At 43.7% G+C, this 25,120-nt stretch overlaps 1 protein-coding gene across 6 annotated transcripts in view; it reads left to right on the forward strand.

The window, feature by feature from the left end:
• SNED1 (sushi, nidogen and EGF like domains 1) overlaps positions 1 to 25,120 on the forward strand; it is a 222,467-nt gene that overhangs the window by 130,997 nt on the left and 66,350 nt on the right. For all 6 annotated transcript variants that reach the window (XM_075861359.1, XM_075861360.1, XM_075861362.1 and 3 more), the window contains one exon: positions 1,335 to 1,460. In XM_075861359.1, coding sequence (XP_075717474.1) covers positions 1,335 to 1,460 — 126 coding nt within the window. The remainder of the gene's footprint in view (positions 1 to 1,334; positions 1,461 to 25,120) is intronic.

The raw sequence follows: 25,120 nt of genomic DNA on the forward strand, positions 1-25,120 counted from the left end.
GAACACTGAGACCCTCCACTGATTGCTAAAATAAAGCAGCAGAAGCGCCCGGGTGAGCGCTGTGCCACTTAGTTTCTGATCGGATCTGCTCCGATTTCATCGGAGCGGTGTACAGGCTCAATGGAAAGTCTATGAGTCTGACACTGCTCACTCGGCTTTCCAAGAAAAGCTGATCAGAAACGAAGCAGCACATCGCTCACCCTAGCGCTTCTGCAGCTTCATTATAGCGATCATTTGGGGTCAATGCTTGATCAAAACTTCTGACATGTCACTATGACATGTCGAAAGTTATCTAAAAGTTTAGTTACACTTGAAAAAATAAAATAGCATTTAATCTTACCTTCATGGTTTTCAGTGAAAGGACTTCATGAAATGTTGTTTCATTAAAATGTTCATAGTATGGATTTAGATCATTTCTGACAATCTGTCTGGAAGAAAACTTTTTTTTGGGTTTATTAAATGCCTGGAGCCAGTGGATCATGAATTGTGACTGGATATGACCTTTATAATTTTGGTTGTTCTATGACTCACCAGATCAAGAGCTATTTACTCATCTTGAACTTCCAGTAAATACTTCGATTCAGCATTTTATTCCACTATATTTAGCTCTTGTATTTAGCTGATGTAATATGATAGATGTGTTTTTTGGATTATAGCATTTCTTCTAAGACGTCTCTAACATAAGATTGTGTAGTGTTGGTCCATGGATTACATCTTTAATCTCCATTCCTGTGCTTTTCAGTCCCTCTGATTCTTTAAATCTGTCAACTGTGGATGGAAATCAGCCTGTGACAATCACCATGGCTTTCTGTGGCGTCTTAAAGGGAATGTATCACCTGTATATTTAAAAAAAAAACAAAAAAAAAAACTTGATTTAAACTATAGGTCATTTTCTGATGACACATTCCGTTTATAGGATACTGTAAGATGTTTTAATTCAGTGTTTGACATTGAAACAACTAACTTACAGTATATAGTATCATTAATCGTGATTGGGTGAATCCAATAGAATCTCTTAGGCCCTGTTCACACGGTGGAATTTTTGTGGCAAAACCTGCAGCGGATTCCGCTGCTACGTTCCGCCTCCCATTCATTTCAATGGGAGTTGGATGCTTCTTTTTCTTGCTAGCTGATATTTTCATGCTAGTGGGAAAAAGAAGCTTCCTGCCCGATCTTCAAAGTCATTGAAGTCAATTGGAGGAGGAAACTTGCTGCCGATGGCAGGAATAATTCCGCAGGGGATTTTGTGGAAGGACCCGCCACGAAAAATCCACCGTGTGTACTGACTCTTATACTTGATATGTCTTCATTATCCCCTTTTCTTTACGTTCTAGAGATCTTGGAATTACCGGGACCATGCTTCTCCTCTCCATGTCAGAACAATGGTGTATGCAGAGAATCAGATGATGCATATTTATGTGATTGTCCTGCAGCATATACTGGGATACATTGCGAGAACCGTGAGTATCCTCTTCACCTAGGTTACTATAGATCTTCGATGGAAAGATTGTTTAATGCTGGGCTCTAAGGTTTTAGATTTTGGTCCCAGTCAGACCTTTTGGAAGGTATTTCTTACCCGGCCATTTTAGTTCCCATTGTACCTAAAGAAATCGCAGCCATTCCCCATACATGCATTTACAAGCTTTGTTCATAGTCCGAATGGTGATAAGAATTTTTTGGACACAATGGATATGGAAATTTTATACATATACATTTGCAAAATAGTTTTTTCTTTAGTTTTACTTTGGAGCAAAAATACATTAATAACATGAAGGTAAAAGGGATTAAACAAACTTCATAGATTTCCAAATATTAGCGATATATGTGATGAAAGCAGTAGATAAAAATTCTAACAGGAACAGTCAAAATAAAAACAACGAACAAATGGAATAGAGTGCAAACTTTATCCAGTCAACATAACCACAGGGACACCCAAAACAGTTGGATGGCACTTGATTATGGACTTTTCAACAAAGGTTGGTGTCGCAAAAGCAGTCAGACAGATGTCATCATCAGGAAAAAAAAAAAAATTATCTAAGACTGAAAAATTAATTATTATTGCAAAACAAAATGGCTTCTCATCCGAAAGCAGCAATCGGTTAAAAGTAAAAAGGGTTTTCCCATTCACAGGAAGTAATGGCATGATATGGCTGAGATATACCATCACTTTATGATTGGTGGGGAGGGGCCGGGACCCCTACCAATCCTGAGAATGAAGGATCAGCAGTGCTGGTTGAGAGCTGCTACTCCTTCTCAGTTTTTCCCTGACACCCGCTTTACAGGGAACTGCAGCACAGCTCCATTCAAGTGAATGGGACTATACTTCAGTTAGTTGCATAGCCGCTGACCAGATGCAAGGATTTAAAGGGGCCGCATCCAAACACCTCACAAATTATGTTCCAAGAAAACCCATATGGGCTATATTTGAATATAGGGATCCGGAAACCAATCCATTTTAATAAAGGATCCCGTTAGTTTCTTACCACGGTCGCGGTGGTAGGATGCAAAAGCATTCTCCAAACATTGCTTAACCCAACCATGCATTCAGGCTATTTTTTGAAAATCTTTCTATTATAATGAGGATGAGTTGGGTGGAGGTATCCCTAAGCAAGAAGAGAAAAGTAGAAAAATGTTTTAATATTTCAAAGAGCTGTATCGCAGTCCGCCAAATCACATACAGTTAGGTCCAGAATTATCTGGACAGTGACTCAAGTTTTGGCATTTTAGCTGTTTACCAAAACATATTGAATATACAATTATATAATCAATATGGGCTTAAAGTGCAGACTCTCAGCTGTAATTTGAGGGTATTCACATCCTAATTTGAGGAAGGGTTTAGGAATTACAGCTCTTTAATATGTAGCTGCCTCTTTTTCAAGGAACCAAAGGTAATTGGACAATTATCTCAAAAGCTATTTAATGGGCTGCTTGGGCTATTCCCTCGTTAATCCATCATCAATTAAGCAGGTAAAAGGTCTGGAGTTGATTTCAGATGTGGCATTTGCATTTGGAAGCTGTTGCTGTGAACCCACAACATGAGGTCAAAGGAGCTCTCAATGCAAGTGAAAAAGACCATCGTTAGGGTGAAAAAAATGAAGAAATCCATCAGAGAGAATAGCACAAATGTTAGGAGTGGCCAAATCAACAGTTTGGTACCTTCTTGAAAAAAAAGCGCACTGGTGATCTCGTGAACTCCAAAAGGCCTGGATGTCCACAGAAGACAACAATGGTGGATGATTGCAGAATCCTTTCCATGGGGAAGAAAAACCCCTTCACAACATCTACACAAGTGAAGAACACTCCTGGAAGTAGGTGTATCAGTATCTAAGTCTACCATAAAGAGAAGACTTCATGAGAGCAAATAAATAGGGTTCACCACAAGGTGCAAACCATTAATCAGCCTCAAAAATAGAAAGGCCAGATTAGTCTTTGCCAAACAACATCTAAAGAGGCCAGCCTAGTTCTGGAACAGCATGAAAGTAAGATCAACCTGTACCAGAATGATGGGAGGAAGAAAGTATGGAAGAGGCTTTGAACGGCTCACGATGCAAAGCACACCACATTCTCAGTAAAACATGGTGGAGTCAGTGTGATGGCATGGGCATGCATGGCTGCCAAAGGCACTGGGTCACTGGTGTTTATTGATGATGTGACTGAAGACAGAAGCAGCCGGATGAATTCCGAAGTGTTCAGGGATATAGTTTCTGCTTAGATTCAACCAAATTCAGAAAGGTTGATTGGACGTCGCTTCACAGTACAGATGGACAATGACCCAAAACATACTGCGAAAGGAATCCAGGAGTTTTGTATGGCAAAGAAGTGGAATATTCTTCAATGGCCAAGTCAATCACCAGATCTCAACCCGATCGAGCTGCATTTCACCTGCTTAGAAAGACCCACAAACAAGCAACACCTGAAGACAGCTGCAGTAAAGGCCGGGCAAAGCATCACAAAGGAGGAAACCCAGCGTTTGGTGATGTCCATGGGTTCCAGACTTCAGGCAGTCATTGCCTGCAAAGGATTCTCTACAAAGTATTAAAAAGAAAACATTTTATTTATGGTAGTGTTAATTTGTCCAATTACTTTTGAGCCCCTGAAATGAGGAGACTGTGTAGAAAAATGGTTGCAATTCCTGAACGTTTCACAGGATATTTTTGTTCAACCCCTTGAATTAAACCTGAAAGTCTACACTTCAATTGCATCTCCAAATAATTCTTGACCTAACTGTACGTCGGGCCATGAGAGATTTTATTTAGGGCTGACAGTCTGGTACCAGGAGAGAATGCTTCTCTAGGATCCACCCATTGATGTTGGGTGAATGGTTGTAGAGGCATTACACAAAGGAGCCCGCATGCCACAAATATCTTAAGACCAGACAATATTTAACTTGTTTTAACACAGGTTGCTTTGCAACATTGGAAATCTAGGATTATCCTTTTCTTCTGTTCGGTGAACTTCTCACACGCATAATTGTAAAGTGTTGAAATTTACTGTTACTTTACAATCTTCTGAAATACTTTGTCAGAGCAGGTGAAATGTTGTAACTTTGTTACTATTCGAATTGATTTGTTGTAATCCCTTCTCCTCCCTTTCCCCTGCCCTCTACCCGTTGTCGTAGGTGCAGATAGATGTAATGATGGGGGTAGGTAAACAGACAAGTGAGCCCTAATCTACCCGCCACTCAGTCCCTGCCTACTTGCAACGACCCGCCCTAGGCGACGGGGTACAACTGGGCGACGGTCCCTACGCTCAATATGTGCACGACAGACAAACAGACAAGGGTACACAGAAGCAAAGGGAAATGGGGCAGTTGCCCACGGCAACACCGTGAGCAACAAGAGTGGTGAACGAACCGAGTCAAACCAGGAGTGTACGAGGTACCAAACGCAGAGAAGGAGAGTAGTGAACAAGCCGAGTCAAACCAGGAGTGTACGAGGTACCAAACGCAGAGCAGGAGAGTAGTCAGTAAGCCAGGGTCAATATGAAGCAGGGTCAAATAGTTCAGAAGCTGCAGCAGGGCCAGGAAACCAAACGAGAAGAATCACAAGCAAGGAGGAACAGGAAAGGCAGGTATAAATAGGCTGTGATAGGCTCTCCCACTCCTAAGCCTGCCATCCTGAGTGGTGGAAGATGGAGTCAGTCTCACAGACATAGAAGCAGGTGCAGACTGATTACCTATGGGCGTTGACACAGAAGCTGTGCCTGGCAGATCCTTTACAGTACCCCCCCTTTTATGAGGGCCACCGGACCCTTTCTAGATGGACCTGGTTTATTGGGAAAACGAAGGTGGAACCTCCTGACCAATACCCCAGCGTGAACATCCCGGGCAGGTACCCAAGTCCTCTCCTCAGGCCCGTATCCTCTCCAATGAACCAGGTACTGGAGGGAGCCTTGGACCATCTTGCTGTCCACAATCTTGGCCACCTCGAATTCCACCCCCTCGGGGGTGAGAACGGGGACAGGAGGTTTCCTCGAGGGAGCCAAGGACGGGGAGCAGCGTTTAAGGAGGGAGGCATGAAACACGTCATGTACTCGAAAATATGGGGGCAACTCCAGTCGGAAGGAGACAGGATTGAGGACTTCAATGACCTTGTATGGCCCTATAAACCGGGGGGCAAACTTCTTGGACGGGACTTTAAGGCGCAAGTTCTTTGACGATAGCCACACCAGATCCCCGACCATAAACAAGGGGTTAGCAGAACGTCTTCTATCTGCCTGAGTTTTTTGTATGCTCTGGGACGCCTCTAGGTTCTTCTGAACCTGGGCCCAGACTGTGCACAGTTCCCGATGAACAACCTCTACCTCGGGATTGTTGGAACTACCAGGAGAAACGGAGGAGAACCGTGGATTAAACCCAAAATTACAGAAAAAGGGGGAGACCCCTGACGAGTTACTGACCCGGTAATTGAGGGAAAATTCGGCGAGGGGAATGAATGAGACCCAATTATATTGACAGTCGGAGATAAAACACCTTAAATATTGTTCTAGAGACTGATTAGTCCTCTCGGTTTGGCCATTAGTTTCAGGATGGAAGGCAGAGGAGAAGGACAGATCAATCTCCAACTTTTTACAGAAGGCTCTCCAAAACAATGAAACAAATTGTACCCCTCTGTCAGAAACAATATTGACAGGGACCCCATGGAGACGCAGGATGTGTTTGACAAACAAGGTAGCTAACGTCTTAGCATTGGGTAGTTTCTTGAGGGGCACAAAGTGGCATATCTTACTGAAGCGGTCTACTACAACCCACACCACCGACTTGCCTTGAGATGGAGGCAAATCGGTGATAAAATCCATGGAGATATGGGTCCAAGGTCTCTGGGGAATGGGCAAAGAACGTAGTAAGCCCGCTGGTCGGGACCTGGGAGTCTTGGACCTAGCACAAACCTCACAAGCGGCGACGTAGGCCTTAACGTCTTTAGGCAACCCAGGCCACCAATAGTTTCTGGCAATGAGGTGCTTGGTACCCAGGATGCCTGGATGACCAGATAGTGCGGACTCATGATTCTCCCTAAGTACCCTTAGCCGGAATTGCAGGGGAACAAACAGCTTGTTCTCAGGAAAGTTCCCGGGAGCTGAACCTTGATCAGCCGCAATTTCAGAGACTAAATCAGAATCAATAGAGGAAATGATTATACCTGGAGGCAAAATACAAGCAGGATTTTCCTCCGAAGGAGGGCTGGCCATGAAGCTACGCGACAGTGCATCAGTCTTAATATTTTTAGACCCAGCCCTATAGGTAACCAAAAAGTTGAATCTGGTAAAAAATAACGCCCATCGAGCTTGTCTCGGGTTCAGCCTCCGGGCAGATTCTAGGAAAACCAGATTCTTGTGGTCGGTAAGGACCGTTACCTGGTGCCTAGCCCCCTCCAGGAAGTGGCGCCACTCTTCAAATGCACATTTAATGGCTAAGAGTTCGCGGTTGCCAATATCATAGTTACTCTCAGTGGGCGAAAACTTCCTGGAGAAGTAGGCACAGGGACGGAGATGGGTGAGGGACCTGGTACCCTGGGACAAGACAGCCCCCACTCCCACCTTGGATGCGTCAACCTCCACGATAAATGGCTCCATTTGGTTGGGCTGAACCAGCACCGGGGCCGAGATAAAGCACTTCTTAAGGACCTCAAAAGCCTGGACAGCCTCAGGAGGCCAGTGGAGGAGATCAGCACCTTTGCGAGTGAGGTCCGTAAGAGGCTTAGTGATGACCGAGAAGGTAGCAATAAATCTCCTGTAATAATTAGCGAACCCCAAGAACCACTGTAACGCCTTCAGGGAGGCAGGTTGGACCCATTCCGCCACAGCCTGGACCTTGGCGGGGTCCATGCGGAATTCATGAGGAGTGAGGATTTGACCCAAAAATGGTATCTCCTGCACCCCAAACACACATTTTTCGGTCTTCGCAAACAGTTTGTTTTCCTGAAGGACCTGGAGCACCTTTCTGACATGCTCAATGTGGGAGGACCAGTCCTTGGAAAACACAAGTCTGTCATCAAAGTACACTACAAGAAATACCCCCAGGTAATCTCTTAAAATCTCATTTATGAAATTCTGGAAGACCGCGGGAGCATTACACAACCCAAAGGGCATGACGAGGTATTCGAAATGACCTTCGGGTGTGTTAAACGCAGTCTTCCACTCATCCCCCTCTTTGATGCGGATAAGGTTATACGCCCCCTGAAGATCAAACTTAGAGAACCATTGGGCCCCCTGAACCTGATTAAAGAGATCAGGAATCAAAGGAAGGGGATATTGGTTCATTACAGCGACCTTATTCAAGTTACGGTAGTCAATGCATGGCCTAAGACCACCATCCTTCTTCCCTACGAAGAAGAAGCCAGCACCTACCGGAGAAGTAGAAGGGCGAATGTAACCCTTGGCCAGGCATTCCTGGATATACTCTCTCATGGCTTCACGTTCGGGACAAGAGAGATTAAATATCCTACCCTTAGGGAGCTTAGCTCCTGGTACCAAATCGATAGCGCAATCGTATTCTCTATGAGGAAGTAACACTTCGGAGGCCTCCTTAGAGAAAACATCAGCGAAGTCCTGAACAAACTCAGGTAGAGTGTTCACCTCCTCAGGGGGAGAAATAGAATTAACAGAAAAACATGACGTCAAGCATTCATTACCCCATTTGGTAAGCTCCCCAGTATTCCAGTCAAACGTGGGATTATGCAACTGCAACCAGGGAAGGCCTAAAACCAAATCGGACGATAATCCCTGCATCAACAGTACAGAGCACTGCTCCAAATGCATGGAGCCAACAAGGAGTTCAAAAACAGTGGTATGCTGTGTAAAATAACCATTAGCAAGAGGAGTGGAGTCGATACCCACTACCGGGACAGGTTTAGGCAAATCAATCAAAGGCATAGCTAGAGATATAGCAAATTCCACAGACATGATATTAGCAGAAGACCCTGAATCCACGAAGGCACTGCCGGTAGCAGACCTACCACCAAAAGAGACCTGAAAGGGAAGCAAGATTTTATTACGTTTCATATTTACGGGAAATACCTGTGCGCCCAAGTGACTTCCCCGATAATCACTTAGGCGCGGAAGTTTTCCGGCTGCTTATTCTTACGCCTAGGACAGGTGTTCACTTGATGCTTGTCATCCCCACAATAGAAGCAGAGACCATTCTTCCTGCGGAACTCTCTACGTAGTCGGGGGGACACGGAGGCCCCGAGTTGCATAGGTACCTCCGAGTCTTCCGTGGAAGAGCGAGGCAACGGAACCTCGGGAGGCATCATGGGGGAGTCAGAGGTGAAAACACAAAAACTTTAAAGTTGTCGTTCCCTGAGACGTCGGTCAAGTCGTACCGCTAAAGCCATAACCTGGTCTAGGGAGTCAGAAGAGGGATAGCTAACTAGCAGGTCTTTCAGGGCGTTCGACAGACCCAACCTAAACTGGCACCTTAAGGCAGGGTCATTCCACCGAGAATCTACGCACCACTTCCTAATGTCAGAACAATACTCCTCAACAGGTCTCTTACCCTGACGTAAGGTCACCAGCTGACTCTCGGCAAAGGCAGTCCTGTCAGTCTCGTCATAAATGAGTCCGAGAGCAGAAAAGAAAAGATCAACGGAGGAAAGTTCAGGGGCGTCAGGAGCCAAGGAGAAGGCCCATTCTTGGGGCCCTTCCTGGAGCCGGGACATAATTATACCCACCCGCTGGCTCTCAGAACCTGAGGAGTGGGGCTTTTAGCGAAAATAGAGCCTACAACTCTCCCGAAAGGAGAGAAAAGTCTTCCGGTCCCCTGAGAACCGGTCAGGCAACTTGAGGTGGGGTTCAAGAGGTGAGGTGAGGGGCACTACCATGGTAGCATCAGGCTGGTTGACCCTCTGAGCCAGGGCCTGGACCTGTAGGGAGAGACCCTGCATTTGCTGAGCCAGGGTCTCAAGGGGGTCCATAGTAGTGTGAGGGACCAGGGTAGACTAGGTATATGGGCTTGTGATTATGTAATGATGGGGGTAGGGAAACAGACAAGTGAGCCCTAATATACCCGCCACTCAGTCCCTGCCTACTTGCAACGACCCGCCCTAGGCGACGGGGTACAAGTGGGCAACGGTCCCTACGCTCAATAAGTGCACGACAGACAAACAGACAAGGGTACACAGAAGCAGAGGGAAATGGGGCAGTTGCCCACGGCAACACCGTGAGCAACAAGAGTGGTGAACGAGCCGAGTCAAACCAGGAGTGTACGAGGTACCAAACGCAGAGCAGGAGAGTAGTGAACAAGCCGAGTCAAACCAGGAGTGTACGAGGTACCAAACGCAGAGCAGGAGAGTAGTCAGTAAGCCAGGGTCAATATGAAGCAGGGTCAAATAGTTCAGAAGCTGCAGCAGGGCCAGGAAACCAAACGAGAAGAATCACAAGCAAGGAGGAACAGGAAAGGCAGGTATAAATAGACAGAGGGCGGGAGCTAGCTCCGTGTGGCCAGGCTGTGATAGGCTCTCCCACTCCTAAGCCTGCCATCCTGAGTGGTGGAAGATGGAGTCAGTCTCACAGACATAGAAGCAGGTGCAGACTGATTACCTATGGGCATTGACACAGAAGCTGTGCCTGGCAGATCCTTTACATAGATACCATTAATCTTGGATGATGGCAACTTCTCGACATGGTCGATAACTATTTTTTTTATTGCGGTTTAACAAAGATAAATGTAAATCCATGGTACAATCTACAAACACTCACCTATGGAAGGTATATCACTGAACAATGTAAATGTTATACCGCAAAATTGTTCCCTTTATTTGTCATCAAGCAGCAAAACATGGATTGCACAAGCATAAGCCAACCCATGAACACAGCTTTGCGGACTACCTATAACAAGGCATCCCAAATTCCTACTTCTTTCCCTTCCCCTCCCATGTTAATTCCCTGCACTCTCCTAAGGTTTGTTCTTAAACTTTTCAAGGCAGCGGCCGCTTCATTCAGCCCTGCACCAATCAGAAAATGATAGCATATCCTAGGCCATCCCTTTCTATGATAGAAACACCTCTTTAATTAGTAAAATCTGCTTATGGAAAAGCTAGACTGTATAGAAAAGCCTTTGGCTCCAAGATTCCAGGAAGCTCTGTGGCGAATGAACTTTTATCGTGAAAAATTGTTCCATGGTGAAATTAGCCTTGGGAAGCTAAACAACTTAAAGAGGCTCTGTCACCACATTATAAGTGCCCTATCTTGTACATAATATGATTGGCGCTGTAATGTAGATTACAGCAGTGTTTTTTATTTAGAAAAACGATCATTTTTGACTGAGTTATGACCTATTTTTGCTTTATGCTAATGAGTTACTTAATGGACAACTGGGCGTGTTTTTCTTTTTTAGACCTAGTGGGCGCTGTGGAGAGAAATGTATGACGCTGACCAATTAGACCAATCAGCGTCATACACTTCTCCCCATTCATTTACACAGCATATAATGATCTTATTACATCACTATGTGCAGCCACATAAACACACAGTAACGTTACTAAAGTCTCCTGACAGTGAATGTACATTACCTCCAGCCAGGACGTGATGTCTATTCAGAATCCTGAGACTTCCGTAGCGTCTGTGTGATATTTACAGCAAGGCAAGCGTAATCTCGTTTTAAATGACAGGTTACATCGTAATCTCGCGAGATTACGCTTGCCTTGCTGTAAATCTCACAGAAACGCTATAGAAGTGTCAGGATTCTGAATAGACATCACGTCCTGGCTGGAGTTAATGTACATTCACTGTCAGGACACTTCAGTAACGTTACTGTGTGTTTATGTGGCTGCACATAGTGATGTAATAAGATTACTATATGCTGTGTAAATGAATGGGGAGAAGTGTATGGCGCTAATTGGTCACTGATTGGTCAGCGTCATACACTTCTCCCCACAACACCCACTTGGTCAAAAAGTAAAAACAGGCCCAGTTGTTCATTAAGTAACTCATTAGCATAAAGCTAAAATAGGTCATAACACCGTCAAAAATGATTGTTTTTCTAAATAAAAAACACTGCTGTAATCTACATTACAGCGCCGATCACATTATGTACAAGATAGGCCACTAATAATTTGGTGACAGAGCCTCTTTAAGTGATGCTGGGTGGTTTAGTATTCTTCCAGTTCTTCGTGGTAAATCTTGCGGCTAGTATATTTACCACCGTTCATGCATTCGTGAGTGTATTTCCCAGATGAATAAAACACAGTGCTAATTTGGTTGGGCTCTAAATTGGAAGGAGGACAAGCAAAGAGATAAAGGACAATAATGAATCCCAGAAAGGGTTGACAAGTTGGCACATGTGGAAGTGTTTTGTTTTTATGTCCACATTTCCTCCAGCAGAGGTTTAACCCCTTCAGGACTGAGCCTGTTTTGGCCTTCAGGACGAAGCCGATTTTTCAAATCTGACATGTGTCACTTTATGTGGTAATAACTCCGGAATGCTTTTACCTATCCAAGCGATTCTGAGATTGTTTTCTCGTGACATATTGTACTTTATGTTAGTGAAAAAATTTGGTTGATAAATTCAATATTTATTTGTAAAAAACACCAAGATTTGGAGAAAATTTGCAAAAATTAGCATTTTTCTCAATTTAAATGTATCTGCTTGTGAAACAGATACCGTGTTTCCCCGATAGTAAGACACCCCCGATTGTAAGACGTATCGGGGGTTTCAGGGGGGTCGGCTAATATAAGCCGTACCCCGAAAGTAAGACATATGTCTTACTTTCGGGGAAACACGGGGTATTGCCGCCTCCTGCCCACTTCCGCGCCGCCCCCCTCTCCATACGTCACCCCCAGCACTTGTCAATGCCGCCTCCTCCTTAAAACCCGAGCCATAGACTTTTTACGGCTCGGGTTTTAACTTGCTGCCCGCGCGATCGGGCAGCTGAATGTCGGGTCTCCGGCTGTCAGTGACTGCCGGGGACCCGGAGGAGAAGATAGAAGCAGCTTTAGCTGCTTCTGTCTTCTCCGATGTGTTTTTACACAGCGTTCAATGAACGCTGTGTATAGGAATAGAGACAGCAGCAGCGGCGCTGTCTCTATTCCTCCCGATGATCATGTGACAGGTCACATGATCGCCGGGTCCCGTTAGTGGCAGGCTGCTGCTGTGTCTAACAAGACCCAGCACAGCCCTATTAGTGACAATCGTCACTATGAGAGGGCTGATTTCCCCTGTAACTGGGGCTGCTGTGCAGCTCCAGTTACAGGGGAAAAGATGGTGTAAAAGAAAGAAAAAAATATATATAAAGTTCCCCAAAGGTCTTTTTTGACCTTTGAGGGACAGACCATAGTAATAAAAAAATAATAAAGTAAAGTGCAAAAAATTCGACAATTTTTTTCTAATATAAGACATACCCCGAAAGTAAGACATAGTGGGGCTTTTGGGGATAAAAAGAAAGTAAGACACTGTCTTACTTTCGGGGAAACACGGTAGTAATACCACACAAAATAGTCACTAGTTAACATCACCCATATGTCTACTTTATGTTTGCATCGTTTTTTGAACATTCTTTTATTTTTCTAGGACGTTACAAGACTTAGAACTTTAGCAGCGATTTCTCATATTTTCAAGAAAATTTCAAAAGGTGATTTTTACAAGGACCAGTTCAGTTCTGAAGTGGCTTTGAGGACCTTATATATTAGAAAGTCCCCATAAATCACCCCATTTTGAAAACTGGACCCCTCAAAGTATTCAAAACAGCATTCAGAAAGTGTATTAACCCTTTAGGCGTTTCACAGGAATTAAAGCAAAGTAGAGGTGAAAGTTACAAATTTCATTTTTTTTTTACAAAATTCATTTGTAATACATTTTTTTCTATACCACAGGAGGTTTTACCCGAGAAATTTAACTTATTATTTATTGCCCAGATTCTGCAGTTTTTAGAAATATCCCACATGTGGCTCTAGTGCGGTCATGGACTGAAACACCGGCCTCAGAAGCAAAGGAGCACCTAGTGGATTTTGGGGCCTCCTTTTTTTTAGCATATATTTTACTTACCATGTCAGGTTTGAAGAGGTCTTGTGGGGCCAAAACAATAAAGACCCCCAAAAGTGACCTCATTTTGGAAACTACACCCCTCAGGGAATTTATCTAGGGGTATAATTAGCATTTTGAACCCACAGTTTTTTTTGCTAAATTTATTTGAATTAGTTTGTGAAGGTGAAAATCTACTTTTTTTCTGAAAAAACGTAGAAATTTGTAATTTTTTCAAGGAATAAAAGAGAAAAAACACCCCAACATATGTAAAGCAATTTCTCCTGATTATAGCAATACCCCATATGTGGTAATAAACTGCTGTTTGGACCCACAGCAGGACTCAGAAGGGAAGGAGCACCATTTGGATTTTGAAATTCTGATTTTGCTGGTATGGTTTTCAGTGCCATGTCGCGTTTGAATTGCACTGGAGGGAACAAAATAGTGGAATCCCCCGGAAAGTGACCCCATTTTGGAAACTACACTCATCAAGGAATTTTTCTAGGGGTAAAGTTAGCATTTTGACCACACGGTTGTTTTGCTGAATTCATTGGAATTATTCTGTAAAGGTAAAAATAGACTTTTTTTCTGAAAAAAGGTAGCCATTTTTAATTTTTACAAGGAATAAAGGCGAAAAAGCACCCAAACATTTCTAAAACCATTTCTCCCGATTACGTAAATACGCCATATGTGGTAATAAAGTGCTGTTTGGACCCACAGCGGGGCTTAGAAGGCAAGGAGCGCTATTTGGCTTTGGGAGCTCAAATTTAGCTGAAATGGTTTTTGGGTGCCATGTCGCATTTGCAAAGCCCCTGAGAGGCCAAAACAGGGGAAACCCACCAAAAGTGGAAATTACACCACTTAAAGAATCTATCTAGGGGTATAGTGGGCATTTAGACCCCACAAGTCTTTTGCAGGATTTATTAGAATTGGGCCATGAAAATGAATATCAACATTTCTTCCACTAAAATGTTGCATTTTTTTCAATTTTACAAAGGATAAAGGGGGTAAAAGCCGCCCAACATTTGTAAAGCAATTTCTCCCGAGTACGGCTGTACCCCACGTGTGGTCATAAATGGTTTTTCATTAGAAAGTAATTAACCCTTTCTGGACTGATCCATTTTTTTCTTTTCCTTTTTAGTTTTTTCCTCCCCGCGTTCGAAGAGCCACAACTTTTTTATTTTTCAGTCAATAGAGCGGTATGAGGGCTTATTTATTGAGGGACGAGCGGTCGTTTTTATTGGTACCATTTTTTGGTACATACAACTGTTTGAGCACTTTTTATTACATTTTTAGCTAGAGCGAAGGTGACCAAAAAAACAGCGATTTTGCCGTTTTAAATTCTTTATTTTTCACGTGAGACGCTCCATACATCACCCCCCACACTAAGACATGCTATGTTGTGGTGCGCGAAGGGGTTAATGCGCAGCGCATGGTGCGGAGTGAAAATTACAATTTTCCACTCATATGCCACTTTAGTGCACTATATGTTATGCCCAGTTTGTGCCACTGAAGACAAATACCTCATAAAATATTAACCGGGTTCTCCCGGGTATGGCGATGCCATATCTGTGGACGTAAACTGGTGTTTGGGCACGCTGCAGGGCTCAGAAGGGAGGGAGCGGCATTTGGCTTTTGGGGCGCAGATGTAGCTTGGTAGTTGTTCTGTTTGGGGTTTTACTGGTGTTTCAGTTTGTAATGTGGGGGCATATGTAATCTGTGCGGGGTACATCAGGGTACATGTTATCTGTGCGGGGTACATCAGGGTACATGTTATCTGTGCGGAGTACATCAGGGTATATGTTATCTGTGCGGGGTACATCAGGGTATAATAAGAGGGTATAATAATGGGGTAAATAAATAATAATCCGCAGATATGTGACCGGTGTCGCACTGGTAAATGGCGCCCAATCTTATCTGCTTTTGGAACACTCTGCACGTTTTGCATCGCCATATTCTGAGAGCCAGAACGGTTTTATTTTTTCTCCACCGGAGCTGTGTGAGGGTTTATTCTTTGCGGGACAATCTGTAGTTTTCATTGGTACCATTTTGGGGTACCAGAAATTTTTTTGATCACGTTTTATTCCATTTTTTGGCAAGCCAGGTGACCAAAAACCATCAATTCTGACAATGTTTTTTATTCGTTTTTTTATGGCCTTCACCATGGGCTATAAATGACCATTATACTTTATTCTGCGGGTCGATACGATTACAGCGATACCATATGTATATAATTTTGTTATGTTTTGCAGCGTTTGCGCAATAAAATCACTTATTTATAAAATAAATACATTTTTGTGTCACCGTATTCTGAGAGCCATAACGTTTTTATTTTTCAGTCAAAAAAGCGATGTAAGGGCTTGTTTTTTGCGGGACGGGATGTAGTTTGTATTGGTACCATTTTGGCGTACATGCGACTTTTTGATCACTTTTTATTATATATTTTGGGAGGGTTGGTAACCAAAAAATTGTGATTCGGGCACTGTTTTTTGTTTATTTTTTTTGCGGTGTTCATCGTGCGGGAAAAATAATATTACAGTTTTATAGTTGGGGTCGTTACGAACGCGGCGATACCAAATATGTGTACTTTTTTTAACGTGTTAATTTTTTTCCTATAATAAAAGACTTATTATAGGAAAAAAAGCATTCTTTGTTTATGTCACTTCTAACTTTTATTTTTACACTTTTTAAAAACATTTTTATTATCTTTTTTTTACTTTTTTTACTTGTCCCACTAGGGGACACTTAGACTGGCAGCTCTGATCGCTGCTGGAACACATTACACTACACACGTAGTGTAATGTGTTCTAACTGTCATTGTGACGTGACAGTCACACTGACAGGAAGCATCGGAGGACCGGCCGGGGGCTGATCCTCCGAGGCTTCCGTACATGGCAACCCGGAGGTCATTGTCTGGCCTCGGGTTGCCATGATAAGGATCGCCAGCCCCCGCAAATACATGTGGGGGGCTGCCGATCCGCTGTAAACCTCTACGATGTGGTGATCGCAATCGACCACCGCATCGAAGGGGTTAATTGCCGATTTCAGCGGCGACAGACCGCTGATCGGCAACGGGGAGAGCAGGGCTGACACCCTGCACAGTTAACCGCCGCTGCGGTGTAGCGCCGCGCGGCGGTTTAGGGTATGTTCACACGAGGGCGTCCGTAACGGCTGAAATTACGGGGATGTTTCAGCCTGAAAACATCCCCGTAATTTCAGCCGTAACGGCATATGCAGGCGCTTGAACGCCGCGTCCATTACGGACGTAATTGGCGCTGCTATTCATTGGAGTCAATGAATAACGGCTCCAATTACGGCCAAAGAAGTGACAGGTCACTTCTTTGACGCGGGCGTCTATTTACGTGCCGTCATTTGACAGCGGCGCGTAAATTACGCCTCGTGTGAACAGACAAACGTCTGCCCATTGCTTTCAATGGGCAGATGTTTGTCAGCGCTATTGAGGCGCTATTTTCGGACGTTATTCGGGGCAAAAACGCCCGAATTACGTCCGTAATTAGTGCGTGTGAACATACCCTAACTGTTAAAGCGCGGACGTAACTGTACGCCAAGGTGCGCAAAGTTACTGCTCACCTGGACGTACAGTTACGTCCAGGTGCGGGAAGGGGTTAAGTATGAGGAGTTTGGCTTTGGATAGCCTGCATAGTGCGAGGTACCGATGAAGAATAGTTTTAAAGGGTAACTAAACTTTCAAAAAACTTCTGACATATCATAGTGACATGTCAGAAATTTTGATCGGTGGGAATCTGAGCACTATGACCCCCACTGATCACTAAAACGAAGTGCAGAATCGCTCGGGTGAGCGCTGAGCTGCTTCATTTCTGACCAGATTTTCTCGGCTTTTCAATTGGTGTACGGGCTAATAGACTTTCTATTGAGCCTGTACAATAATTGCTCAGCTTTCCGAGGAAAGTGGATCGGAAACTAAGCTGCTCATCGCTCATCCACTCATTTTAGCAATTGGCGGAGGTCTCAGTGCTCGGACCCTCACGGATAAAAACTTCTCACATGTCACTGACATGTCAGAAGTTTTTTTGAAAGTTTAGTTGTCCTTTAAAGAGGTTGTACAGGGTTAGAAATACATAGCCGCTTTCTTACAGAAACAGCGCCACACCTGACATTGGGTTGTGTATGGTATTGCAGCTCTGCTTTATTGAAGAGAATGGGGATGAGCTGCAATACCTCACGCAACATGTGGACAGATGTGGAACTGTTTTTGGAAGAAAGCAGCCATGTTTTTCTAATCCCGTACAACCCCTTTAAGTGCGATGTAATGTATGAGGTGTGTTAGTCCCACTTGTTTGTCAGAGAGTTCTGGTACGGTTCCAAAATTTGCCAGCAAACAAGAAGTGCATAAGTTGTCAAGCAGGTAGTAAGCTTAAGCGGAAGGCTATATGTCATGTAATTTATTAAAAAGATTGCTGTAAAGAGAATTATTGGGCTGCAGACATGTATGGACCATGAAGGGCGAGTGGCTTCCATCGACAGTATCAAGGGTTGCACTGTTTGTGTGTATGATTTGGAGACACTTAGTGCTGCTATTCATCTAGTGCAAGCCTATTCTTAAGGGAGTAGAAAAGCGTGATGATAGCAAGGTTAGACTGGTCCTGGACTCCCCACGGTTTGAGTTATTCAAGAGAAGCTTCCATGAGACTAGTGAAATTTATCTCCAGGCTTATAGGTCTCAGGCTGAATCTGGAAACCCCTCAGTGGTGGTAGCTCTCATAGCTGTAGATCACCTCCATGGTGTATGGTGGCAGTAATGGAGGCTGAGACTGAAGATGTGGTCCCAATTCAAGTGGACAAAGTCTTAAAAAACTGGGCTGAAAGGCCTCATATTTTCTGGTTGATCTTTCCTCCTCTATTATACACTAACTAGAACTAGGAAGACAGTAGGCTGATGTGTCTGCAAAATAGCAGGCATCCAGTTTCTGCTATGGTTTTGTATTAAAGATGGTGTTTGGGGGAATAAGAAGTTTCTTATGCTGACCCATAGTAAAATGGTAGCATTTTCTCAAAATATTAGAGATGAGTCATGAAGGGACGTGGCCTCTCTGCAGATGTAGGCAGATGTGTGTAGCCGGAGCTCCCGCTGTGCCCATCCTGTTCACATATATATACCTGCTATTCCAGGGGATAAAATACTGACCCCCTGGGCTTGAGAATGGAGGAATCGAGGACAACTTATTTTGCTGCAATGACCCTCTCTAAAAAACAGAAAACTCTGATGGCGAGTCCGGGGGCCCGCAACCCAAGATGGCACAGGGGTGAGGGAGAGCCAACACAGGAGCGTTCGGCAAGACGCGGCAGACAAGCTGGAGAAATATTCTTGGACACCATGAGCTGGTGGCTCCGCGGTAAGCAAACTGGCAGCAGCTGCCGGAGGAACTGCTGATAGCCCATCGTACAGCTTTAAATATTCTGTATTGGGAGGGGATATGGTGAGTGAGGAGGAGGCTGAGGACATGAGCGGGACAGCGCCACGTGGACAGCCTGCTGCTAATGGTGGATTATGTGTGGGTGAAGATAGACCGGCAGAACCTTCCCTGACTGACGTATTTGCTGCTGTAAAGCAGAATGCTACAGTACATTCTCTGCTTACTGGTCAGATGGGGGGACTGAAAGAAAACCTTCGGTTGCTGTGTAATGATTTGCAAAAGGATGCGGAAAGAACTACTGCAGTGGAGGGGAGAGAGTCGGATTTGGAGGACGCTATTCCGACTATGCGGCAGGATATACAAACGCACTCTCAGGCTGTGACGGCGCTGCATGCAAAAGCAGATGATGTTTTTTGTTCGTCTGGTAGGAGTACCAAAAAAAGTAGAGGGGAATAATCCTGATGACTTCTTTGAAATATGGTTGCTGGACACATTTGGGCATACTGAACCGACTTCCTTGTGCGCTGTGGAACGGGCAGCACAGGATGCCCACAAGACTGGGCCCTCCAGGCAGGTCGCCAAGACCAGTTCTTATAAAAATACTGCATTACAAGTACTGGGACCGGATACTGCGGCAAGCGAGGGAACGACAGAATATTTCCATGAACGGTGTGAGGATTTCTTTTTTTCCTGAATCTGTTGAGGTGCAGAAGAAAAGGGCGCAATTTGTGTATATGAAACAACACCTCAGAAGTTTGAACGTTCAATACTCTATGATGTATCCGGTGACACTTCGGGTGGTGGCCATGGGGTCTACTTCATTCTTTGATACACCTAGAGAGGCGGTGAGATAGCTGGATAGCCATGAAGCTCAGTTACGGAGACCTGCAGGAGTGGACAGAGAGAGTGCTCCTATGTGGGAATCAGCTTTGGGAGAGATGCCCTGGCAGTGAGACTTTGATATCAAATGGGATTCAATGCATTACCTGTACCAGTAATTGTTCGCTATCTGTTCAATGTTTTTTGGGACGTTTGTTGCAATACTTGCTGCTATCAGCTGGGGTTATGTACCTGCTCCATATATTGGTTTAGCAGAATATATTGTATTGTTTCCGTGACAGTGGGATCTACTGTCTAAAGGGGGGGGCAATTGGTAGGATAAGGCGAAGGAACAAATGTGAAATGTTGCTCTTTTCGGTTATGTCTTCATTGGCTAGGGAAGACTTTAGTGGTCGCCCTGACCCTTCTAGAAGGGGAGGTTTATTGGGAGTTGAGGGATGGGTAAGGGGGTGGTGGGGAGCACAGTCTGGTACTTTAGGGATTTTTGTTATTGTGTATGTATCTGATATGTCTATTCTAAACTGTGATGGGGTCGGTTAACTGTCTGTCCTGGAATATCTGGGGTCTGAGGGAGCCGAGGAAGCGTCATGTGGTGTTTAATTATATTCAGCAACAGTATTCTCTAGTAATAGGGTTGCAAAAGACGCACCTGACCAGAAATTCGGTGTCTCTGTTACATAGGGTTTGGATAGCCCACAGATTTCACTTTTTTCATTCTACCTACTCTAGGGGGGGTGACTCTTCTGGTACACAAGAATGTGCCCTTTGTCTGTCATTCCTCCTTTTCAGATGGGGAGGGGAGATTTGTAGGAGTGCATTGTACCCTTTACTATTGGGAGTGTGTGGAGGTGGTATATGTTCCCCCTCTATTTTCCAGTACTCCGCTTAAAAAAATTATAGAAAAAATCACAAATTTGCCTCATGTGCTGCTAATTCTGATAGGAGACTTTAACGCTGTGATGCAGGAGGGCTTTGACAGATTTCACACACAGGATGGGGATTCGCAGGTGGAAATGACCTTGGAAGGCTCATTATGGAATTGGGGCTTTGTGACATATGGAGAGATAAACATGCGGAAATACGCCAGTATTCGTGTTGTTTTTCTACATATAGGTCCCTATCTCGCATTGATCTGGTTTTGTGCTCCTCTACTGCAGTACCACATATTATACGAGTAGAGTATTTACAAAGGGCTTTGTCGGATCACTCCCCTATGGTGATAACCTTAATACTGGGTGCACAACCGCATAGAAGTCTGGGGAGCTGGAAGCTGAATGCGTTCTGACTGAGATAATTGGATAAGACTGCTATGTGTGGAGAGATAGCGGAGTATTTTCAATTTAATACAGATACTGTCCCTCATGCGGTGCTGTGGGACGCCATGAAAGCATGGATAAGAGGGGTGTTAATAAGAAATATACGGCGAATCAAACCAAAAACTCGGCAGCTAGAAGACAGTCTGTTATCACAAGTGGCGGATACTGAAAGGCAGCATGTGGAGGAGGGCTCTCCTAACGCTCTTGCAAATTGGGTAGAAGCTCAGAAATGACTAAGAAATCATCAATTAGAGAATGCTGACTATAGAAGAATGCTCCTTAGGCAACAATATTATGAAGCGGGTGAAACCACTGGTAATGAAATAAATAGAGTAGACCTCCAATTGTGTTATAAGTTGTTAAATTTATCCCTCCATGCTCTGGTGTGCACCACCTGTTAAATCATAAAAATTGTAGATCTGTTGCTCCCTTCTTCAAATTTTCGAAGGTAGAACAATTTCTCCTTAATCTGAGGAATTCCCCTTTGGGGACTCCTCTGATTGTTCTCTTGAGGTGAGCACTGTTTGCATCTAGCAAGCTGTTAGTAGCTGTCTCTTTCCGATACAAGTTCGTAATAATATCATGGTTATGATCAATACCAATTTTGATATCTAGGAATGTGACCTCCTGCTTGCTATAATTTAAAGTCAGTTTTAGGTTCAGTTCATTGGTATTAAGTTCCCCAATGAAGTTATGTAGTTCGCCCTCCGAGCCCCGCCAGATGAACATCCTTTTGCGCTGCTGCTCAATCAAAGTTTCGAGCGGCAACGAATAAAAGGCATTCAATGAACAGGTAGTTGCCCATAGAGTTTGAACACAATCTCTTGTAGTGCGCATATGCAGGGTATCTTACTGATAAATAAAACAATAAATAAATAACCCTTGCAGCACTACCTCCCATATTTCCACTTGAGTGGTAGAGCCTATATTAGCTTCCACTCAGTGGAATTGTTTAAAGCTGTAATCACACTGTGCAATAATTTAATTGAAATACCACACAACGTGGAAGTAAAGGGGACATTGCACAGTATAATCCTTCTTCTACTACACTAGTCGGTACCAATAAATAATTGAAGGCGACATTGTCCACCATGCTCTACTTTTCCTCTCTCCCTATACCTACAATTTTTATGAAACCACTGGTAGACGGGTTAGCAAGAATGGCACAGGCCGAGAGGGGTAATAACTACATACACCATATGAGGGGAACGGGGGGACAATTAGTAATGACTACGGGACAGATTTTACAAATTTTTGTTAGATTCTATGCTGACCTGTATACTTCCAGAGCACAGTTTACCATGTGACAACTGGACGATTACTTGAGTCATATACGGCTTCCTAGTATAGATCAAGAGGACCGGGGAGAATTGGAAGCGCCTATCTCTTTGGAAGAGATTGAGATTGCTATACGGAGTATGGCAAATGAAAAGGCCCCGGGACCGGATGGCCTGCCAATTGAAATTTTTAAGGAGCATGGGGAAGTGCATGGGCCACGAATATTGGACACCTTCATGGATAGCTTTGAGAGGGGAAGACTACCTGATTCCTTGTACAAGGCGACGATAGTGGTCCTACCCAAGGTAGGGAAAGATCTGCAGTTACCGGAGTCCTATAGGCCGGTCTCTTTATTGTCCTTTGACACAAAAATTTTAGCAATATTGGCTTTGCGTCTAACCCTAAGTGATATCTGTGATACATGGGGACCAATCAGGCTTTATACCCTCAAAATCTACAGCGGTTAACCTCAGACGGCTGTTTCTCAATTTAGAGTAGAGGCCGGAGGAACATATGAGAAGAGCAGTTTTAACACTAAATGCGGCTAAAGCATTCGATTGTGTTCAGTGGGATTACTTATGGCAGGTCGGAGTAAAATGGTATTTGGGCCTAATTATATCAAGTGGGTGAAGTTGCTTTATATAGCCCCTACAGCTAGAATTCGGGCGAATGTAGTGTTGTCTGGAAGATTTTCTTTGGATAGAGGTACGCGTCAGGGATGCCTGTTATCGCCTCTTCTCTTTGCTTTGGCAGTGGAACCATTAGCGTGTGCCATTCGACAACATGATAGGATTAAGGGTTTCACATATGGTACAGTAAAGGAGAGAATAGCTCTGTACGCAGGTGACATGTTGTTGTTTCTGTCTGATGCTGAACGTACTCTTCCTGAAGTCATGGCAGTTATAACATTTTTGGAACATTCTCGGGACTGTCCATAAATAATAGATCCGATAGATATTTCGGCTGATGACCCAGCAATCCACAAATCAGCAAATTGATGACCTATCCTCAGGATGAGCCATCAATATCTGATCGGTGGGGCTCCGACTCTTGGCAGCCCTGCCATTCAGCTGTTTTAAATGAGGCTGCGGCGCTCATACGAGCACTGCTTTCCCTTCATTCCTGTCAGTGCTCCATGCTGTGAATCGCCAACACACTTCTAGCAGCGGTTCACAGTATTACAGCTTTCTCCCATTCAAGTGAGCATGCAGAGGTCTTGAAAACTATGAGGAGTTAATACAGAAAGTATATTGGAAAATTGTATAGCTTTTAATTATACAAAAATAACATTAATTGCTGAAACCGGACAATATCTTTAACTGAAAATTGAGCTTCGAAATCTTGCTCCCATTTACAGAGGTAGTGAGTTTGGGAGTGATACAGGGAGTCATAAAAAAAAGACGCTGCTCTTTATGTGTATTATTAGGGAAAATAATAGTTTCCCTAGGGTCTACAGGTGTCCAGATACCGAAGTGTGATGTTGGATTTGTAAAAGTGTCTTTGGAAATTTTTTATTGATGCACTTCAGTAGTGAAGAGATTTTTTTTATTGGACATTAGTTTTGTTTGGATCATTGCAAATTTAACCGTGTAAAGCTGGCAATAAATTTTATTAACAGATTTAGCTGATATTTTAACCCCTTAGTGACCAGCCCATTTTAGGCCCTAATGACCAAGCTATTTTATTCGTTTTTCTATAGTCGCATTCAAAGAGCTATAACTTTTTTATTTTTTCGTCTACACAGCTGTATGAGGACTTGTTTTTTGCGGGATTAGTTGTACTTTTTAATAGCACCATTTTTGGGTACATATAATTTTTTTATTAACTTTTATTAACTTTTTGGGGGGGGGATTATAAAAAAAACCTGAAATTCTGCCATTGTTCTATGCGTTTTTAAATTGACGCCGTTCACTATGCGACATAAATAACATGTTACCTTTATTCTATGGATCGGTACGATTACGGCGATATCACATATGTAGAGGTTTTTTATGTTTTGTGACTTTTGCACAATAAAAACACTTTTGAACTAAAATTATTTGTTTTTGCATCGTCGCTTTCCAAGAGCCGTAACTTTTTTATTTTTCCATCAATGTAGTGATTTTTTGGGCTTGTTTTCTGCGGGACGAGACGTAGTTTTGATACTGTTTTGGGGTGCATGGGACTTATTGATTCATTTTTATTATGACTTTTTTGGGGGGCAATGGAAAAAAATTGCCATTTCGCCATTGTTTTTTTGCGTTTTTTACGGTGTTCACCTTGCGGTTTAAATTACATATTAACTTTATTAATGGAGTCATTACGGTCGCGGCGATACCATATATGTGTACTTTTATTTGTTTTTTACACTTTTACTAAAAAAAAAACACTTTTTATGGAAAAAAATGGTTTTATTTTTTTACTGTAACTTTTATTATTAATCTTTATTTCACATTTATTATTTATTTCACTAGTCCCACTAGGGGACTTTACTGTGCGATCTTCAGATCACTGATATAATGCTCTGGTATACTTCGTATACCAGAGCATTATTGCCTGTCAGTGTAAATCTGACAGGCAATCTGTTAGGACGTGCCTCCGGCGCGTCCTAACAGGCATATGTCCAGGGCAGACCTGGGGGCTTTTATCAAGCCCCTGGCTGCCATGACACCCCATCGGAGACCCGCGATTGCATTCGCGGGCCGCCGATGGATGACAGAGGGAGCTCACTCCCTCTGTAAACAAAGTTAAATGCCGCGGTCGCTATTGACGGCGGCATTTAACGGGTTAAACGGCCGCGATCGAAGTAAACTTCGATCGCGGGCGTTGGAGCAGGAGCTCAGCTGTCATCAGACAGC

This window comes from Rhinoderma darwinii, chromosome 4, assembly GCF_050947455.1.
Source record: "Rhinoderma darwinii isolate aRhiDar2 chromosome 4, aRhiDar2.hap1, whole genome shotgun sequence".
In the NCBI taxonomy this organism is placed as follows: Eukaryota; Metazoa; Chordata; class Amphibia; order Anura; family Rhinodermatidae; genus Rhinoderma; species Rhinoderma darwinii.